Source organism: Scyliorhinus torazame, chromosome 8, assembly GCF_047496885.1.
Source record: "Scyliorhinus torazame isolate Kashiwa2021f chromosome 8, sScyTor2.1, whole genome shotgun sequence".
NCBI classification, from domain to species: Eukaryota; Metazoa; Chordata; class Chondrichthyes; order Carcharhiniformes; family Scyliorhinidae; genus Scyliorhinus; species Scyliorhinus torazame.
In genome coordinates, this window is record NC_092714.1 from 174,677,432 (window position 1) to 174,694,982 (window position 17,551).

Genomic DNA, 17,551 nt, shown 5'->3' on the forward strand with positions numbered 1-17,551 from the left:
TTAGCTATTTCCTGTGCTTTGCTCTGAAAGCCATTTTGTTTATTTCCAACTTCTCTGTATTGTGTATTTTGATTTGAAGATATGATCAAGAACTGTAATCTGTATTGAATTCAACTCAGTCATCCGTATTTGCTTGGACAAAACAAACTTTCTAAAACTTTGTATTTGCAAGCAAACTGCCCTGATCAAGAGACATTTTAAAACTGACTGAATAAAGCTACAATTTACTCCACGCATGAAGTTCTGTTTTATGTTCTGTCGAGGGATATATGAGTGCGGCGACACATAGATATATCAGCCAATATTAGATCTATCAAGCCACTTCCTCTTTGTCTGTATCAGCCTCTCACTGACTGATATCAGTCTCTGAGTGTCTGATATCAATTTCACTGGCTGATATCAACCTCGGTAGTTGATATCAGCCTCCTCTCAGTGTTTGAATCAGCCTCTCAGTGTCTGATATCAGCCTCTCAGTGTCTGAAATCAGCCTCTCAGTGTCTGATATCGGCCTCTCAGTGCCTGATATCGGCATCTCAGTGTCTGATATCAGTCTCGGTGTCTGATATCAGCCTCCTCTCAGTGTCTGATATCGGCCTCTCGGGGCCTGATATTGGCCTCTCAGTTTCTGATATCAGCCTCCTCTCAGTGCCTGATATTAACCTCAGCGTCTGATATGAACTTCTCAGTGTCTGATATCTTCCTCCTCTCAATGTCTTATATCAGCCTCTCAGTGTTTGATATCAGCCTCAGTATCTGATATCAGCCTCTCAGAGTCTCACATCAATCTCAGCATCAGATATCAGCCTCCCAGAGACTGATATTAGCCTCTCAGTGTCTGATATCAGCCTCTCAGTGTCCAATATCAATTTCATTATCTGATATCAACCTTGGTGTCTGACACAGCCTCCTCGCAGTCTGATATAAACCTCTCAGTGTCTGATATCAGCCTCTCAGTGTTCAATATCAATTTCATTGTCTGATATCAACCTCAGTGTCTGAAATCAGCCTCCTCGCAGTCTGATATAAACCTCTCAGTGTCTGATATCAGCCTCTCAGTGTCTCATGCCGATCTCCGCCAGATATCAGCCTCTCAGTGCCTGATACCAGCCTCTCAGTGTCTGATGTCAGCCTTCTCTCAGTGTCTGATATCAACTTCTCAGTGTCTGATATCTACCGCGGCAGCATGGTAGCACAGTGGTTGGCACCTGCGCTTCACAGCTCCAGAGTCGCGATGGACTGAATGGCCTCCTTCCGCACTGTAAATTCTACGATTCACAGTCAGGTATCAGCCTCTCAGTGTCTGATATCAACTTCTCAGTATCTGATATCAGCCTCCTCTCAGTGTTCTATATCAACCTCGGTGTCTGATGTCAGCCTTCTCTCAGTGTCTGATATCAGCCTCTCAGTATCTGATAGCAGCCTCCTCTCAGTGTCTGATATCAGCCTCCTCCCTCTTTGACTGGTATCAGCCTCTCACTGACTGATGTCAGCCTCTGAATTTCTGATATCAATTTCACTGGCTGATATCAACCTCAGTATCTGATATCAGCCTCCTCTCAGTGTCTGATATCAACCTCTCAGTATCTGATATCTGCCTCACCGTCTGATATCAGCCCCAACATCTGATATCAGCCTCTCACTGTCTCATATCGATCTCAGTGTCAGATATTAGCCTCTCAGAGTCTGATATCACCCTCCTCTCAGTGCCTGATATCAACCTCAGCGTCTGATATCTGTCTCACATTCTGATATCAGCCTCAACGTCTGATATCAGCCTCTCAGTGTCTCATATCGATCTCAGTGTCAGATATCAGCCTCTCAGTGTCTCATATCACCCTCCTCTCAGTGCCTGATATCAACCTCAGAATCTGATATCAACCTCTCAGTGTCTGATATCAGCTTCCTCTGTTTGTATGATATCAGCCTCTTAGTGTTTGATATCAGCCTCAGTGTCTGATATCAGTATCTCAGAGTCTCATGTCGATCTCAGCATCAGATATCAGCCTCTCAGTGCCTGATATTAGCTTCTCAGTGTCTGATATCAGCCCCTCAGTGCCTGATATTAGCCTCTCAGTGTTTGATATTATAGAACATAGAACATACAGTGCAGAAGGAGGCCATTCGGCCCATCAAGTCTGCACCGACCCACTTAAGCCCTAACTTCCACCCTATCCCCATAACCCAATAACCTCTCCCAACCTTTTTGGACAGAAGGGCAATTTAGCATGGCAAATCTACGTCTTTGGACGGTGGGAGGAAACCGGAGCACACGGAGGAAACCCACGCAGACAGGGGGAGAACGTGAAGTTTCCACACAGACAGTGACCCAGTGGGGAATCGAACCTGGGACCCTGGTGCTGTGAAGCCACAGTGCTATCCACTTGTGCTACCATCTCAGTGTCTGATATCAGCCTCTCACAGTTTGATATCAGCCTCAGTGTCTGATATCAATCTCAGTGTCTGATACCAATCCCTCAGAGTCTGTTATCAGCCTCTCAGTGTCTGATATCAGCCTCTCAGTGTCCAATATGAATTTCATTGTCTGATATCAACCTCGGTGTCTGACATCAGGGGCGAAATTCTCCCGAAACGGCGCGATGTCCGCCGACTGGCGCCCAAAACGGCACCAATCAGACGGGCATCGCGCCGCCCCAAAGGTGCGGAATGGCATCTTTGGGGGCCGAGTCCCAACATTGAGGGGCTAGGCCGGCGCCGGAGGAATTTCCGCCCCGCCAGCTGGCGGAAACGGCCTTTGTTGCCCCGCCAGCTGGCGCGGAAATGACATCCCCGGGCGGCGCTTGCGCGGGAGCGTCAGCGGCCGCTGACAGTTTCCCACGCATGCGCAGTGGAGGGAGTCTCTTCCACCTCCGCCATGGTGGAGACCGTGGCGGAGGCGGAAGGGAAAGAGTGCCCCCATGGCACAGGCCCGCCCGCGGATCGGTGGGCCCCGATCGCGGGCCAGGCCATCGTGGGGGCACCCCCCGGGGCCAGATCGCCCCGCGCGCCCCCCCAGGACCCCGGAGCCCGCACGCGCCGCCTTGTACCGCCGTTCAAAAGGTGGTTTAATCCACGCCATCGGGACAGGCAATTTATCTGCGGGACTTCGGCCCATCCGGGCCGGATAATCGAGGGGGGGGGCCAGCCAACCGGCGCGGTGCGATTCCCGCCCCGCCGAACCTCCGGTGCCGGAGACTTCGGCAACCGGCGGGGGCGGGATTCACGCCAGCCCCCGGCGATTCTCCGACCCAGCGGGGGGTCGGAGAATGACGCCCCTGGTTCCTCACAGTCTGATATAAAATTCTCAGTGTCTGATATCAGCCTCTCAGTGTCTGATATCAGCCTCTCAGTGTCCAATATCAATTTCATGGTCTGATATCAACCTCGGTGTCTGACATCAGCCTCCTCACAGTCTGATATAAACCTCTCAGTGTCTGATATCAGCCTCTCAGTGTCTGATATCAGCCTCTCAGTGTCTCATGCCGATCTCAATTGGATATCAGCCACTCACTGCCTGATATCAGCCTCTCAGTGTCCAATATTAATTTCATTGTCTGATATCAGCCTCTCAGTGTCCAATATCAATTTCATTGTCTGATATCAACCTCTCAGTGCCAGATATCAGCCTCTCAGTGTCTGATATCAGCCTCCTCTCAGTGTTCTATATCAACCTCGGTGTCTGATGTCAGCCTTCTCTCAGTGTCTGATATCAGCTTCTCAGTGTCTGATATCTACCGCGGCAGCATGGTAGCACAGTGGTTAGCACATGTGGTTCACAGCCCCAGAGTTGCGATGGACTGAATGGCCTCCTTCCGCACTGTAAATTCTATGATTCACAGTCAGGTATCAGCCTCTCAGTGTCTGATATCAGCCTCTCAGTATCTGATAGCAGCCTCCTCTCAGTGTCTGATATCAGCCTCTCAGTATCTGATAGCAGCCTCCACTCAGTGCCTGATATCAGTCTCCTCCCTCTTTGACTGGTATCAGCCTCTCACTGACTGATGTCAGCCTCTGAATTTCTGATATCAATTTCACTGGCTGATATCAACCTCGGTATCTGATTTGAGCCTCCTCTCAGTGTCTGATATCAACCTCTCAGTGTCTGATATCTGCCTCACAGTCTGATATCAGCCTCAACATCTGATATCAGCCTCTCAGTGTCTGATATCACCCTCCTCTCAGTGCCTGATATCAACCTCAGCATCTGATATCAACCTCTCAGTGTCTGATATCTTGGGCGAGATTCTCTGATCCCAAGAGAATTCGGCAACCGCCGGGTCGGAGAATCGCTGGGGGCTGGCATGAATCCCGCCCCCGCCGGTTGCCGAATTCTCCGGCACCGGATATTCGGCGGGGGCGGGAATCGCGCCGCGCTGGTTGGCGGACCCCCCCCCCGCGATTCTCCGGCCCGGATGGGCCGAAGTCCCGCCGCTAAAATGCCTGTCCCGCCGGCGTAGATTAAACCACCTACCTTACCGGTCGGTCAAGGCGGCGCGGGCGGGCTCCGGGGTCCTGGGGGGGCGCAGGGCGATCTGGCCCCGGGGGGTGCCCTCACGGTGGCCTGGCCCGCGATCGGGGCCCATCGATCCGCGGGCGGGCCTGTGGCGTGGGGGCACTCTATTCCTTCCGCCTTCGCCACGGTCTCCACCATGGCGGTGGCGGAAGAGACTCCCTCCACTGCGCATGCGCGGGAATGCCGTCAGCGGCCGCTTACGCTCCCGCACATGCGCCGCCCGCAGATGTCATTTCCGCGCCAGCTGGCAGGGCACCAAAAGCCTTTTCCGCCAGCTGGAAGGGGCGGAAATTCGTCCGACGCCTGCCTAGCCCCTTAAGGTTGGGGCTCGGCCCCCCAAGTTGCGGAGCATTCCGCACCTTTGGGGCGGCACGATGCCCGACTGATTTGCGCCGTTTTGGGCGCCAGTCGGCGGACATCACGCCGAAAACAGAGAATTTCGCCCCAGCTTCCTGTTTGTATGATAGCCTCTCAGTGTTTTATATCAGCCTCAGTGTCTGATATCAGCCTCTCAGAGTCTCATATCAATCTCAGCATCAGATATCAGCCTCTCAGTGCCTGATATTAGCTTCTCAGTGTCTGATATCAGCCTCTCAGTGCCTGATATTAGCCTCTCAGTGTCTGATATTATAGAACATAGAATATACAGTGCAGAAGGAGGCCATTCGGCCCATCAAGTCCGCACCGACCCACTTAAGCCCTAACTTCCACCCTATCCCATAACCCAATAACCCCTCCCAAACTTTTTGGACACTCGACAGTGACCCAGCATGGGATCGAACGTGGGACTCTGGCGCTGTGAAACCACAGTGCCACCCACTTGTGCTACCATGCTGCCCTCTCAGTGTCTGATATCAACCTCTCACAGTCTGATATCAGCCTCAGTGTCTGATATCAATCTCAGTGTCTGATATCAATCCCTCAGTGTCTGTTATCAGCCTCTCAGTGTCTGATATCCGCCTCTCAGTGTCTGATATCAGCCTGTCAGTGTCTGATATTAATCTCTGTGTCTGATATCAGCCTCTCAATGTCTGATATCAATTTCATTGTCTGATATCAACCTCGGTGTCTGACATCAGCCTCCTTGCAGTCTGATATAAACCTCTCGGTTTCTGATATCAGCCTCCCAGTGTCTAATGTCGATCACAGTCAGATATCAGCCTCTCTGTGCCTGATATCAGTTTCTCAGTTTCTGATATCAGCCTCCTCTCAATGTTCTATATCAACCTTGGTGTCTGATGTCAGCCTTCTCTCAGTGTTTGATATCAACTTCTCAGTGTCTGATATATACCGGGGCAGCAAGGTAGCACAGTGGTTAGCACAGTTGCTTCACAGCTCCAGGGTCCCAGATTCGATTCCCGGCTTGGGAACTGTCTGTGCCGAGTCTGCACGTTCTCCCCGTGTCTGCGTGGTTTTCCTCTGGGTGCTCCGGTTTCTTCCCACAGTCCAAAGATGTGCAGGTTAGGTGGATTGGCTATGCTAAATTGCCCTTAGTGTCCTAAATATGTTAGGTGGGGTTACGGGGATAGGGTGGAGGTGTACGGTTGGGGTGAAGGTGTGGGTTTAGGTAGGGTGCTCTTTCCAAGGGCCGGTGCAGACTCGATGGGCCGAATGGCCTCCTTCTGCACTGGAAATTCTATGATTCTATATCAGCACCTCACTGCCTAATATCAGCCTCACAGTTTCTGATAAGAGCCTCAGTGACTGATATCGTTCTCTTAGTGTCTGATATCAATCTGTCAGTGTCTGATACCTGCCTCTCAGTGTCTAATATCAGTTTCACCGTCTGATATCAGCCTTAGTGCCTGATATCAATCTCAGTGTCTGAAATCAGGCTCTGTGTCTAATACCAACCTCTCAGTGTCGGATATCAGCCTTTCAGTGCCTGATATCAGTTGTACTGTCTGATATCAGCCTCTCAGTATCCAATATCAGCCTCTCGATGTCTGATATCAGCCTCAGTGTTTGATATCAGCCTCCTTTCAGTGCCTGATATCAGCCTCCTCTCAGTGCCTGATAACAACCTCTCAGTGTCTGATATCACACCTCTCAGTGTCTGACACCTGCCTCTCAGTGTTTAATATCAGTTTCGCCGTCTGATATCAGCCTTAGTGTCTGATATCAATCTCAGTGTCTGATATCAGCCTCTGTGTCTGATACCAACCTCTCAGTGTCAGATATCAGTCTCTCAGTGCCTGATTTCAGTTACACTGTCTGATATCAGCCTCTCAGTATCCAATATAAGCCTCTCGATGTCTGATATCAGCCTTTGTGCCTGCTATCAGCCCCTGTGCCTGATATCAGCCTCTCAGTGTCTGAAATCAGCCTCTGTGTCTGAAATCAGCCTCTCACTGTCGAAGCCTCTCAGTGTCTGATATCAACCTCTCGGTGACCGATATCAGGCTCTCGGTGTCCAATATCAACCTCTCGGTGACTGATGTCAGCCTCTCAGTGTCTGATATCAACCTTTCGGTGACTGATGTCAGGCTCTCGATGTCCAATATTAGCCTGTTGGTGTCTGATACCTGCCTCTCAGTGTCTGATACTATCCTCTTGGTGTCTGATACCAGCCTCTCATTTTCCGATATCAGCCTCTCAGTGTCTGATATCAGCCGCTTGGTGTCCGATATCAGCATCTTGGTGTCTGATATCAGCCTCTCAGTGTCTGATACCAGCCTCTCAGTGTCTGATACCAACCTCTCAGTGTCTGATGCCAGCCTCCCAGTGACTGATACCAGCCTCTCAGTGTCTGATATCAGTTTCTCAGTGTCTGATACCAGCCTCAGTGTCTGATATCAATCCCTCAATGTCTAATATCAGCCTCTCAGTGTCAGATATCTATCCCTCAGTGTCTGATGTCAGCCTCTCAGTGTCTGCGCCACTCAGTGCCTGATACCAGCCTCTCATTGTCTGATACCAGCCTCTCGGTGTCTGATATCAGCCTCTTGGTGTCTGATATCAATCCCTCAGTGTCTGATGTCAGCCTCTCAGTGTCTAAGCCTCTCAGTGTCTGATACCAGCCTCTGTGTCTGATACCAGCCTCTCAGTGTCTGATATCAATCCCTCAGTTTCGGATATCAGCCTTTCAGTGCCTGATATCAGTTACACTGTCAGATGTGTTGGGTGGTGTTACTGGGTTGTGGGGATAGGATGGAGCTGTTGATCTTGGGTGGGGTGCTCTTTCCAGGAGCCGGTGCAGACTCGATGGGCTGAATGGCCTCCTTTTGCACTGTAAATTCTATGATAATCTATGATATCAGCCTCTCAGTATCCAATATCAGCCTCTCGATGTCTGATATCAGCCTCTGTGCCTGATATCAATCCCTCAGTGTCTGATATCAGCCTCAGTGACTGGTATCAATCCCTCAGTATCTGATATCAGCCTCAGTGTCTGATATCAATCCCTCAGTGTCAGTTATCAGCCTCGTAGTGTCTGATATCAGCCTCTCAGTGTCTGATACCAATCCCTCAGTGTCTGATATCAATCCCTCAGTGTCTGATGTCAGCCTCTCAGTGTCTGATATCAATCCCTCAGTGTCTGATATCAATCCCTCAGTGTCTGATATCAATCCCTCAGTGTCTGATACCAGCCTCTCAGTGTCTGATATCAATCCCTCAGTGTCTGATATCAGCCTCTCAGTGTCTGATATCAATCCCTCAGTGTCTGATATCAATCCCTCAGTGTCTGATATCAATCCCTCAGTGTCTGATGTCAGCCTCTCAGTGTCTGATATCAATCCCTCAGTGTCTGATATCAGCCTCTCAGTGTCTGATATCAATCCCTCAGTGTCTGATATCAGCCTCTCAGTGTCTGATATCAATCCCTCAGTGTCTGATATCAGCATCTCAGTGTCTGATATCAATCCCTCAGTGTCTGATACCAGCCTCTCAGTGTCTGATATCAATCCCTCAGTGTCTGATGTCAGCCTCTCAGTGTCTGATATCAGCCTCTCAGTGTCTGATATCAATCCCTGTGTCTGATACCAGCCTCTCAGTGTCTGATATCAATCCCTCAGTGTCTGATATCAGCCTCTCAGTGTCTGATATCAATCCCTCAGTGTCTGATATCAATCCCTCAGTGTCTGATGTCAGCCTCTCAGTGTCTGATATCAATCCCTCAGTGTCTGATATCAATCCCTCAGTGTCTGATATCAATCCCTCAGTGTCTGATACCAGCCTCTCAGTGTCTGATATCAATCCCTCAGTGTCTGATATCAGCCTCTCAGTGTCTGATATCAATCCCTCAGTGTCTGATATCAGCCTCTCAGTGTCTGATATCAATCCCTCAGTGTCTGATACCAGCCTCTCAGTGTCTGATATCAATCCCTCAGTGTCTGATATCAGCCTCTCAGTGTCTGATATCAATCCCTCAGTGTCTGATATCAATCCCTCAGTGTCTGATATCAATCCCTCAGTGTCTGATGTCAGCCTCTCAGTGTCTGATACCAGCCTCTCAGTGTCTGATACCAGCCTCTCATTGTCTGATATCAATCCCTCAGTGTCTGATATCAGCCTCAGTGTCTGATACCAGCCTCTCAGTGTCTGATACCAATTCCTCAGTGTCTGATATCAATCCCTCAGTGTCTGATGTCAGCCTCTCAGTGTCTGATACCAGCCTCTCAGTGTCTGATACCAGCCTCTCAGTGTCTGATACCAGCCTCTCAGTGTCTGATATCAATCCCTCAGTGTCTGATACCAGCCTCTCAGTGTCTGATATCAATCCCTCAGTGTCTGATACCAGCCTCTCAGTGTCTGATACAAGCCTCTCAGTGTCTGATATCAATCCCTCAGTGTCTGATACCAGCCTATCAGTGTCTGATACCAATCCCTCAGTGTCTGATATCAATCCCTCAGTGTCTGATGTCAGCCTCTCAGTGTCTGATACCAGCCTCTCAGTGTCTGATACCAGCCTCTCAGTGTCTGATATCAATCCCTCAGTGTCTGATATCAATCCCTCAGTGTCTGATACCAGCCTCTCAGTGTCTGATATCAATCCCTCAGTGTCTGATATCAGCCTCTCAGTGTCTGATATCAATCCCTCAGTGTCTGATACCAGCCTCTCAGTGTCTGATACCAGCCTCTCAGTGTCTGATATCAGCCTCTCAGTGTCTGATATCAGCCTCTCAGTGTCTGATATCAGCCTCTCAGTGTCTGATATCAATCCCTCAGTGTCTGATATCAGCCTCTCAGTGTCTGATATCAGCCTCTCAGTGTCTGATATCAATCCCTCTGTGTCTGATATCAATCCCTCAGTGTCTGATATCAATCCCTCAGTGTCTGATACCAGCCTCTCAGTGTCTGATACCAGCCTCTCAGTGTCTGATACCAGCCTCTCAGTGTCTGATATCAATCCCTCAGTGTCTGATACCAGCCTCTCAGTGTCTGATATCAATCCCTCAGTGTCTGATACCAGCCTCTCAGTGTCTGATACAAGCCTCTCAGTGTCTGATATCAATCCCTCAGTGTCTGATACCAGCCTATCAGTGTCTGATACCAGCCTATCAGTGTCTGATACCAATCCCTCAGTGTCTGATATCAATCCCTCAGTGTCTGATACCAGCCTCTCAGTGTCTGATACCAGCCTCTCAGTGTCTGATATCAATCCCTCAGTGTCTGATATCAATCCCTCAGTGTCTGATACCAGCCTCTCAGTGTCTGATATCAATCCCTCAGTGTCTGATATCAGCCTCTCAGTGTCTGATATCAATCCCTCAGTGTCTGATACCAGCCTCTCAGTGTCTGATACCAGCCTCTCAGTGTCTGATATCAGCCTCTCAGTGTCTGATATCAACCCCTCAGTGTCTGATATCAGCCTCTCAGTGTCTGATATCAGCCTCTCAGTGTCTGATATCAATCCCTCAGTGTCTGATATCAGCCTCTCAGTGTCTGATATCAATCCCTCTGTGTCTGATATCAATCCCTCAGTGTCTGATATCAATCCCTCAGTGTCTGATACCAGCCTCTCAGTGTCTGATACCAGCCTCTCAGTGTCTGATATCAGCCTCTCAGTGTCTGATATCAGCCTCTCAGTGTCTGATATCAATCCCTCAGTGTCTGATACCAGCCTCTCAGTGTCTGATACCAGCCTCTCAGTGTCTGATATCAGCCTCTCAGTGTCTGATATCAATCCCTCAGTGTCTGATATCAGCCCCTCAGTGCCTGATACCAGCCTCTCAGTGTCTGATATCAATCCCTCAGTGTCTGATATCAATCCCTCAGTGTCTGATATCAGCCTCTGTGTCTGATATCAATCCCTCAGTGTCTGATATCAGCCTCTCAGTGTCTGATACCAGCCTCTCAGTGTCTGATATCAATCCCTCAGTGTCTGATATCAATCCCTCAGTGTCTGATACCAGCCTCTCAGTGTCTGATATCAATCCCTCAGTGTCTGATACCAGCCTCTCAGTGTCTGATATCAATCCCTCAGTGTCTGATATCAGCCTCTCAGTGTCTGATATCGGCCCCTCTGTGTCTGATATCAATCCCTCAGTGTCTGATATCAGCCTCTCAGTGTCTGATACCAGCCTCTCAGTGTCTGATATCAATCCCTCAGTGTCTGATATCAATCCCTCAGTGTCTGATATCAGCCTCTCAGTGTCTGATATCAATCCCTCAGTGTCTGATACCAGCCTCTCAGTGTCTGATATCAATCCCTCAGTGTCTGATATCAGCCTCTCAGTGTCTGATATCAATCCCTCAGTGTCTGATGTCAGCCTCTCAAGTGTCTGATATCAATCCCTCAGTGTCTGATATCAATCCCTCTGTGTCTGATATCAGCCTCTCAGAGTGTTGTGTCAGTCTCAGTCTTGGGAACAGTGGTGTTTCCTGGGCGTGTTTTGTGACCCGGAAGTGTCTGTGATTTCCGGTCGGGCCATGGCCATTTCCATGGTGATGGCGCCGGGTCTTGGTCCCGACCAGGGCCGCTTTCTGCTGCTGGCCGCCCTGGCCCTGCTGACGGTGAGCGGCCCCACTTGGGCGGCGGGGCCCCCGCAGTGTCCACAGCGTGATCGCTTCGAGGAGGAGCTGGTGCTGAAGCCGCTGAGCACCGGGGACCTGGCGGCTGATTTCCAATTCCGCACCCGCTGGGATGTGGAGCTGGGCGCGGGAGAGAGCTGCAAGAAGAAGGGTGAGTGGCCGACACGGGCCTGGGGAGAGGGGCTGGGGGAGGTGGGCGTGTTGCTGGGATGGTAACGGCCATGAGGCGAGCCCATCAGCTGGGGGCAATGGATTGTGAGAGTCAGGGATCATGTCGGTCGGGGAGACGGATCGTGTCGGTCGGGGAGACGGATCGTGTCGGTCGGGGAGACGGATGATGTCGGTCGGGGAGACGGATCGTGTCGGTAGGGGAGACGGATGGTGTCGGTCGGGGAGACGGATGGTGTCGGTCGGGGAGACGGATCGTGTCGGTCGGGGAGACGGATGGTGTCGGTCGGGGAGACGGATCGTGTCGGTCGGGGAGACGGATGGTGTCGGTCGGGGAGACGGATCGTGTCGGTCGGGGAGACGGATCGTGTCGGTCGGGGAGACGGATCCTGTCGGTCGGGGAGACGGATGGTGTCGGTCGGGGAGACGGATGGTGTCGGTCGGGGAGACGGATCGTGTCGGTCGGGGAGACGGATGGTGTCGGTCGGGGAGACGGATCGTGTCGGTCGGGGAGACGGATCGTGTCGGTCGGGGAGACGGATGGTGTCGGTCGGGGAGACGGATCGTGTCGGTCGGGGAGACGGATCGTGTCGGTCGGGGAGACGGATCGTGTCGGTCGGGGAGACGGATCCTGTCGGTCGGGGAGACGGATGGTGTCGGTCGGGGAGACGGATCGTGTCGGTCGGGGAGACGGATCGTGTCGGTCGGGGAGACGGATGGTGTCGGTCGGGGAGACGGATGGTGTCGGTCGGGGAGACGGATCGTGTCGGTCGGGGAGACGGATCCTGTCGGTCGGGGAGACGGATGGTGTCGGTCGGGGAGACGGATCCTGTCGGTCGGGGAGACGGATGGTGTCGGTCGGGGAGACGGATCCTGTCGGTCGGGGAGACGGATCGTGTCCGTCGGGGAGACGGATCGTGTCGGTCGGGGAGACGGATCCTGTCGGTCGGGGAGACGGATGGTGTCGGTCGGGGAGACGGATCCTGTCGGTCGGGGAGACGGATCCTGTCGGTCGGGGAGACGGATCGTGTCGGTCGGGGAGACGGATCCTGTCGGTCGGGGAGACGGATGGTGTCGGTCGGGGAGACGGATCGTGTCGGTCGGGGAGACGGATCCTGTCGGTCGGGGAGACGGATCCTGTCGGTCGGGGAGACGGATCGTGTCGGTCGGGGAGACGGATCGTGTCGGTCGGGGTGACGGACCGTGTCGGTCGGGGAGACGGATGGTGTCGGTCGGGGAGACGGATGGTGTCGGTCGGGGAGACGGATCGTGTCGGTCGGGGAGACGGACCGTGTCGGTCGGGGAGACGGATCGTGTCGGTCGGGGAGACGGACCGTGTCGGTCAGGGAGACGGATCCTGTCGGTCGGGGAGACGGATCCTGTCGGTCGGGGAGACGTGTCGGTCGGGGAGACGGACCGTGTCGGTCGGGGTGACGGACCGTGTCGGTCGGGGAGACGGATCGTGTCGGTCGGGGAGACGGATCGTGTCGGTCGGGGAGACGGATCGTGTCGGTCGGGGAGACGGATGGTGTCGGTCGGGGAGACGGATCGTGTCGGTCAGGGAGACGGATCCTGTCGGTCGGGGAGACGGACCGTGTCGGTCGGGGAGACGTGTCGGTCGCGGAGACGGACCGTGTCGGTCGGGGAGACGGACCGTGTCGGTCGGGGAGACGGACCGTGTCGGTCGGGGAGACGGATCGTGTCGTCGGGGAGACGGACCGTGTCGGTCGGGGAGACGGACCGTGTCGGTCGGGGAGACGGACCGTGTCGGTCGGGGAGACGGACCGTGTCGGTCGGGGAGACGGACCGTGTCGGTCGGGGAGACGGACCGTGTCGGTCGGGGAGACGGACCGTGTCGGTCGGGGAGACGGACGGTGTCGGTCGGGGAGACGGATCGTGTCGGTCGGGGAGACGGATCGTGTCGGTCGGGGAGACGGATCCTGGCGGTCGGGGAGACGGATCGTGGAGGTCGGGGAGACGGATCGTGTCGGTCGGGGAGACGGATCCTGGCGCTCGGGGAGACGGATCGTGTCGGTCGGGAAGACTGATCATGTCGGTTGGGGAGATCACCGGATCGTGTCGGTAGGGGAGACGGATCGTGTCGGTCGGGGAGACGGATCGTGTCGGTCGGGGAGATTCGGATCGTGGCGGTCGGGGAGACGGATCGTGTCGGTCGGGGAGACGGATCGTGTCGGTCGGGGAGACGGATCGTGTCGGTCGGGGAGACGGATCGTGTCGGTCGGGGAGACGGATGGTGGCGCTCGGGGAGACGGATGGTGGCGCTCGGGGAGACGGATGGTGGCGCTCAGGGAGACGGATGGTGGCGGTCGGGGAGACGGATGGTGTCGGTCGGGGAGACGGATCGTGTCGGTCGGGGAGACGGATCGTGTCGGTCGGGGAGACGGATCGTGGCGCTCGGGGTGACGGATCGTGTCGGTCGGGAAGACGGATGGTGGCGCTCGGGGAGACGGATGGTGTCGGTCGGGGAGACGGACCGTGTCGGTCGGGGAGACGGATCGTGTCGGTCGGGGAGACGGATCCTGGCGCTCGGGGTGACGGATCGTGTCGGTCGGGAAGACTGATCATGTCGGTCGGGGAGATCACCGGATCGTGTCGGTAGGGGAGACGGATCGTGGCGCTCGGGGAGACGGATCGTGTCGGTCGGGGAGATGGATCGTGGCCGTCGGGGAGACGGATCGTGTCAGTCGGGGAGATGGATCGTGGCAGTCGGGGAGATGGATCGTGGCAGTCGGGGAGACGGATCGTGGCAGTCGGGGAGACGGATCGTGGCTCTCGGGGAGAGGGATCGTGTTGGTCGGGGAGAGGGATCGTGTCGGTCGGGGAGACGGATCGTGTCGGTCGGGAGACGGATCGTAGCGGGCGGGGAACTGATGGTTTCGGTCGGGGAGATCACCGGATCGTGTCGCTCGGGGAGACGGATCGTGTCGGTCGGGGAGACGGATCGTGTCGGTCGGGGAGACGGATCGTGGCAGTCGGGGAGAGGGATCGTGACATTCGGGGAGACGGATCGTGGCTCTCGGGGAGACGGATCGTGTCGGTCGGGGAGACGGATCGTGGCGCTCGGGGAGACGGATTGTGTCGGTCGGTGAGACGGATCGTGGCAGTCGGGGAGACGGATCGTGGCAGTCGGGGAGACGGATCGTGGCTCTCGGGGAGACGTAGCGGTCGGGGAGAGGGATCGTGGCGGTCGGGGAGACTGATCATGTCGGTCGGGGAGACGGATCGTGGCGCTCGGGGAGACGGATCGTGTCGGTCGGGGAGACGGATCGTGGCGGTCGGGGAGACGGATCGTGTCGGTCGGGGAGACGGATCGTGGCAGTCGGGGAGACGGATCGTGGCTCTCGGGGAGAGGGATCGTGTTGGTCGGGGAGACGGATCGTGTCGGTCGGGGAGATGGATCGTAGCGGGCGGGGAACTGATGGTTTCGGTCGGGGAGATCACCGGATCGTGTCGGTCGGGGAGACGGAGCGTGCCGGTTGGTGAGACGGATCGTGGCGCTCGGGGTGACGGATCGTGTCGGTCGGCGAGACGGATCGTGTCGGTCGGGGAGACGGATCGTGGAGGTCGGGGAGACGGATCTTGTTGGTCGGGGAACGGATAGTTTCGGTCGGGACGATGGATCGTGTCGGTCGGGACGATGGATCGTGTCGGTCGGGACGATGGATCGTGTCGGTCGGGACGATGGATCGTGTCGGTCGGGGACTATGGATCGTGTCGGTCGGGACGATGGACCGTGTCGGTCGGGACGATGGACCGTGTCGGTCGGGACGATGGACCGTGTCGGTCGGGACGATGGATCGTGTCGGTCGGGACGATGGACCGTGTCGGTCGGGACGATGGATCGTGTCGGTCGGGACGATGGACCGTGTCGGTCGGGACGATGGACCGTGTCGGTCGGGACGATGGACCGTGTCGGTCGGGACGATGGACCGTGTCGGTCGGGACGATGGACCGTGTCGGTCGGGACGATGGACCGTGTCGGTCGGGACGATGGACCGTGTCGGTCGGGACGATGGACCGTGTCGGTCGGGACGATGGACCGTGTCGGTCGGGACGATGGACCGTGTCGGTCGTGGACGATGGACCGTGTCGGTCGGGACGAGGGATCGTGTCGGTCGGGGACTATGGACCGGTCGGGACGATGGACCGTGTCGGTCGGGACGATGGACCGTGTCGGTCGGGACGATGGACCGTGTCGGTCGGGACGATGGACCGTGTCGGTCGGGACGATGGACCGTGTCGGTCGTGGACGATGGACCGTGTCGGTCGTGGACGATGGACCGTGTCGGTCGGGACGATGGACCGTGTCGGTCGGGACGATGGATCGTGTCGGTCGGGGACGATGGACCATGTCGTTCGGGACGATGGACCGTGTCGGTCAGGACGACGGGTCGGGTCGACGGATCCTGTCGGTCGGGACGACGGATCGTGTCGGCCGGGACGATGGATCGTGTCGGTCGGGACGATGGATCGTGTCAGTCGGGTCGTCGGATTGTATCAGTGAGGAGCGACGGACTATGTCAGTTGGGAATGATGGATTGTGTCAGTCGAGGCGATGGATTTGGGGTGATAGATTGTGTCAGTCGAGGCGATGGATTTGGGGCGATAGATTGTGTCAGTTCAGGGTGACGGATTGGGTCAGTCTGGGCGACGGATTGCGTCAGTCTGGGCGACGGGTTGTGTCAGTCGGGGCGACGGATTGTGTCAGTCGGGGCGACGGATTGTGTCAGTCGGGGCGACGGATTGTGTCAGTCGGGGCGACGGATTGTGTCAGTCGGGGCGACGGATTGTGTCAGTCGGGGCGGCGGATTGTGTCAGTCGGGGCGACGGATTGTGTCAGTCGGGGCGACGGATTGTGTCAGTCGGGGCGACGGATTGTGTCAGTCGGGGCGACGGATTGTGTCAGTCGGGGCGACGGATTGTGTCAGTCGGGGCGACGGATTGTGTCAGTCGGGGCGACGGATTGTGTCAGTCGGGGCGGCGGATTGTGTCAGTCAGGGCGACGGATGTTGTCAGTCGGGACGGCGGATTGTGTCATTAGGGGGCAATGAATTGCATCAGTCGGGAGCTATGGATTGTGTCAGTCGGGAGCTATGGATTGTGTCAGTCGGGAGCTCTGGATTGTGTCAGTCGGGAGCTATGGATTGTGTCAGTCGGGAGCTATGGATTGTGTCAGTCGGGAGCTATGGATTGTGTTAGTCGGGAGCTATGGATTGTGTCAGTCGGGAGCTATGGATTGTGTTAGTCGGGAGCTATGGATTGTGTTAGTCGGGAGCTATGGATTGTGTTAGTCGGGAGCTATGGATTGTGTCAGTTGGGGGAAATGGATTGTGTCAGTCGGGGTTATGGATTGTGTCAGTCGGGAGCTATGGGTTTTGTCAGTCGGGAGCTATGGATTGTGTCAGTCAGCAGCTATGTATTGTGTCAGTCGGGGGCTATGGATTGTGTCAGTCGGGAGCTATGGATTGTGTCATTCGGGAGCTATGGATTGTGTCAGTCGGGAGCTATGGATTGCGTCAGTCGGGGGCTATGGATTGTGTCAGTCGGGGACTATGGATTGTGTCAGCCGGGGGCAATGGATTGTCAGTCAGGAGCTATTGATTGTGTTAGTCGGGAACTATGGATTGTGTCAGTCAGCAGCTATGTATTGTGTCAGTCGGGGGCTTTGGATTGTGTCAGTCGGGAGCTATGGATTTTGTCAGTCGGGAGCTATGGATTGTGTCAGTCAGCAGCTATGTATTGTGTCAGTCGGGGGCTATGGATTGTGTCAGTCGGGAGCTATGGATTGTGTCAGTCGGGAGCTATGGATTGTGTTAGTCGGGAGCTATGGATTGTGTCAGTTGGGGGAAATGGATTGTGTCAGTCGGGGCTATGGAT

The 17,551-nt window shown here is 54.9% G+C and overlaps 1 protein-coding gene across 1 annotated transcript in view; it reads left to right on the forward strand.

Annotated features, from left to right (window-relative positions):
• Nucleotides 1–11,371: 11,371 nt before the first annotated feature.
• Nucleotides 11,372–17,551, forward strand: part of pigt (phosphatidylinositol glycan anchor biosynthesis, class T) — a 59,653-nt gene continuing 53,473 nt past the window's right edge. The window contains exon 1 of the mRNA XM_072514534.1: nt 11,372–11,636. Coding sequence (XP_072370635.1) covers nt 11,384–11,636 — 253 coding nt within the window. The 5' untranslated portion in view covers nt 11,372–11,383. The remainder of the gene's footprint in view (nt 11,637–17,551) is intronic.